Genomic DNA, 1686 nt, shown 5'->3' with positions numbered 1-1686 from the left:
CTCCACCCTGCGGAATGCCTCAAGCCCGCCCGCTCCAGCAGCTGGAGAGCCGGCAGCTCGGTGTTAGGAGGATTAAAGCGATTCCCCCCGTGTCTGTGGCTGGTCCGCCTACAGACTGCCCTTTGACGGGTCCTGCCTGCTCGCCCTGCGCCGCAGGGAGCGCCAGGTGGGCGCTGCTGGGCTGCCCCGCCGCCCGCTGAAGGGAGCCCAGGAGAAGGAGAGCGCGGTGCAGCCCCCCAGCCCCGCAGGGAGCCCAAGAAGCATCTCTCCTTTCCTCGGCAATCCTGCTCCTGCGTGTCCACCAGATGTCAGGAACACTCAGGAAATGGGAAGAGCACATCTCCCGCTCGGCTCCCGCCCGGGGGTTTCCCTGGGGCACTTCCCAGCCTCCGTGTCCCCAGCCCCTGCTGACCCCCAGCCCCTCTGATGTCCCCCCCCAGGGAACCCCAAGCCGGGACCCCACTCACACAGCAGGATGAGGGCGATGAGCAGCACGATGAGGACGGAGACGCAGAAGATGAGCGCAAGCCGCCGCTGGCTCATGCAGGGAGCTCTGAACATGGAGGATCCTGGCAGCGGGGTGGAGGCAGAGTCAGGGGGAGCGGCTGCCTTCCCCGGGGGGCCCGGACCCTGCTGCCCACCGGCACACGCCAACAGCTCCGTGGCTCCCCGGAGGACCCACAAGATGGGGGGGAGCTGAGCCGTGCTCAGCCTGCATCTCCCGGTGGCATCCCCCCATCCTGCCACGGCCACCGTCCTCTCCCTCGCCCCCAGCACCGCTCACACCCCCGGGGAAAGACCAGCCTGCGGCTGAGGCTTGTGCCAGCAGCGGAGGGACATTCCCTGCCTTCCTCCATCCCTCCCCACCCCAGGTGGGACCGGGGCCAGGGCGGCCAGAGACCGCCCTCGGCACCATCCTCTTACGTGTGCTCTCACAGGTCGTGCAGGGGGCCGGGGCTGGGCTGGACTCCGGGCTGCAGGGCTTGAAGCTAATGCCGAGGACGCTTTCTCGAGGCTGCGGAGGTCGGGCACCGAAGATGCTGCTGACTATGGAGGCATGGAGGCTGGGAGGGACACTGCTGGGCGATGCCGTGGTCTGCGAGCAGATGACCGTTAGTGGCAATGACCGTTGCCCACCGGAGACCCCCCGCAGGTGCCACCCCCACCGCTCAGGCGGCCGTGAAGGCAGAGGCGACGTGGAGCCGAGCTCCCCAGCACGGCACCCAGCTTGCCGGCATGGCCAGCCATCGCCGCCGGTGGCTATTCCTCCGCAGTACCGCGGACTGCATGGAGAGCTACCGCTGCAGCGCCTCTCTCTGTACCGCAAAGCTCGAGCCGTGCCCCATCTGGGAGGGCTGAAAACCTCTTTGTTGCAGAGATTTTCCCCTTTGGGTGGCTGCCGGCCAAATTTCCCAAACTCCAATCGGAGCAATCAGCTGGGTGTTTGGCATCGGGTCAGTCACGCTGTGGCCCAGTTCCACAGGGCTAGTGCCCCAATTTATGCATCTATCCTTAATTAGCCATTTGAAAAATACAGTGCAATTTCCAGCTGTTATTTAGTAATACTTAATAATCAGTGTTTTCCAAGCCCTGAAACGTCCTGCACCCTGGAATGCTGTTCTGCAGTTATGTCACTCCTGATCCATGAATTTGCAAAAGAATATGTATTTGTTTCCTTTCCTCAAG

The 1686-nt window shown here is 63.8% G+C and overlaps 1 protein-coding gene across 1 annotated transcript in view; it reads right to left on the bottom strand.

Annotated features, from left to right (window-relative positions):
* TMPRSS13 (transmembrane protease, serine 13) overlaps positions 1–1686 on the bottom strand; it is a 9492-nt gene that overhangs the window by 3185 nt on the left and 4621 nt on the right. The window contains exons 2-3 of the mRNA XM_009894739.1: positions 921–1096; positions 468–571 (exon numbers count right to left, since the gene is read on the bottom strand). Coding sequence (XP_009893041.1) covers positions 468–571; positions 921–1096 — 280 coding nt within the window. The remainder of the gene's footprint in view (positions 1–467; positions 572–920; positions 1097–1686) is intronic.

The sequence above is a fragment of the Charadrius vociferus genome, unplaced genomic scaffold (genome assembly GCF_000708025.1).
Source record: "Charadrius vociferus isolate BGI_N301 unplaced genomic scaffold, ASM70802v2 scaffold241, whole genome shotgun sequence".
Lineage (NCBI taxonomy): Eukaryota > Metazoa > Chordata > Aves > Charadriiformes > Charadriidae > Charadrius > Charadrius vociferus.
Note: the sequence above shows the minus strand (reverse complement) of the source record. Positions and strands in the feature narration are given on the sequence as shown.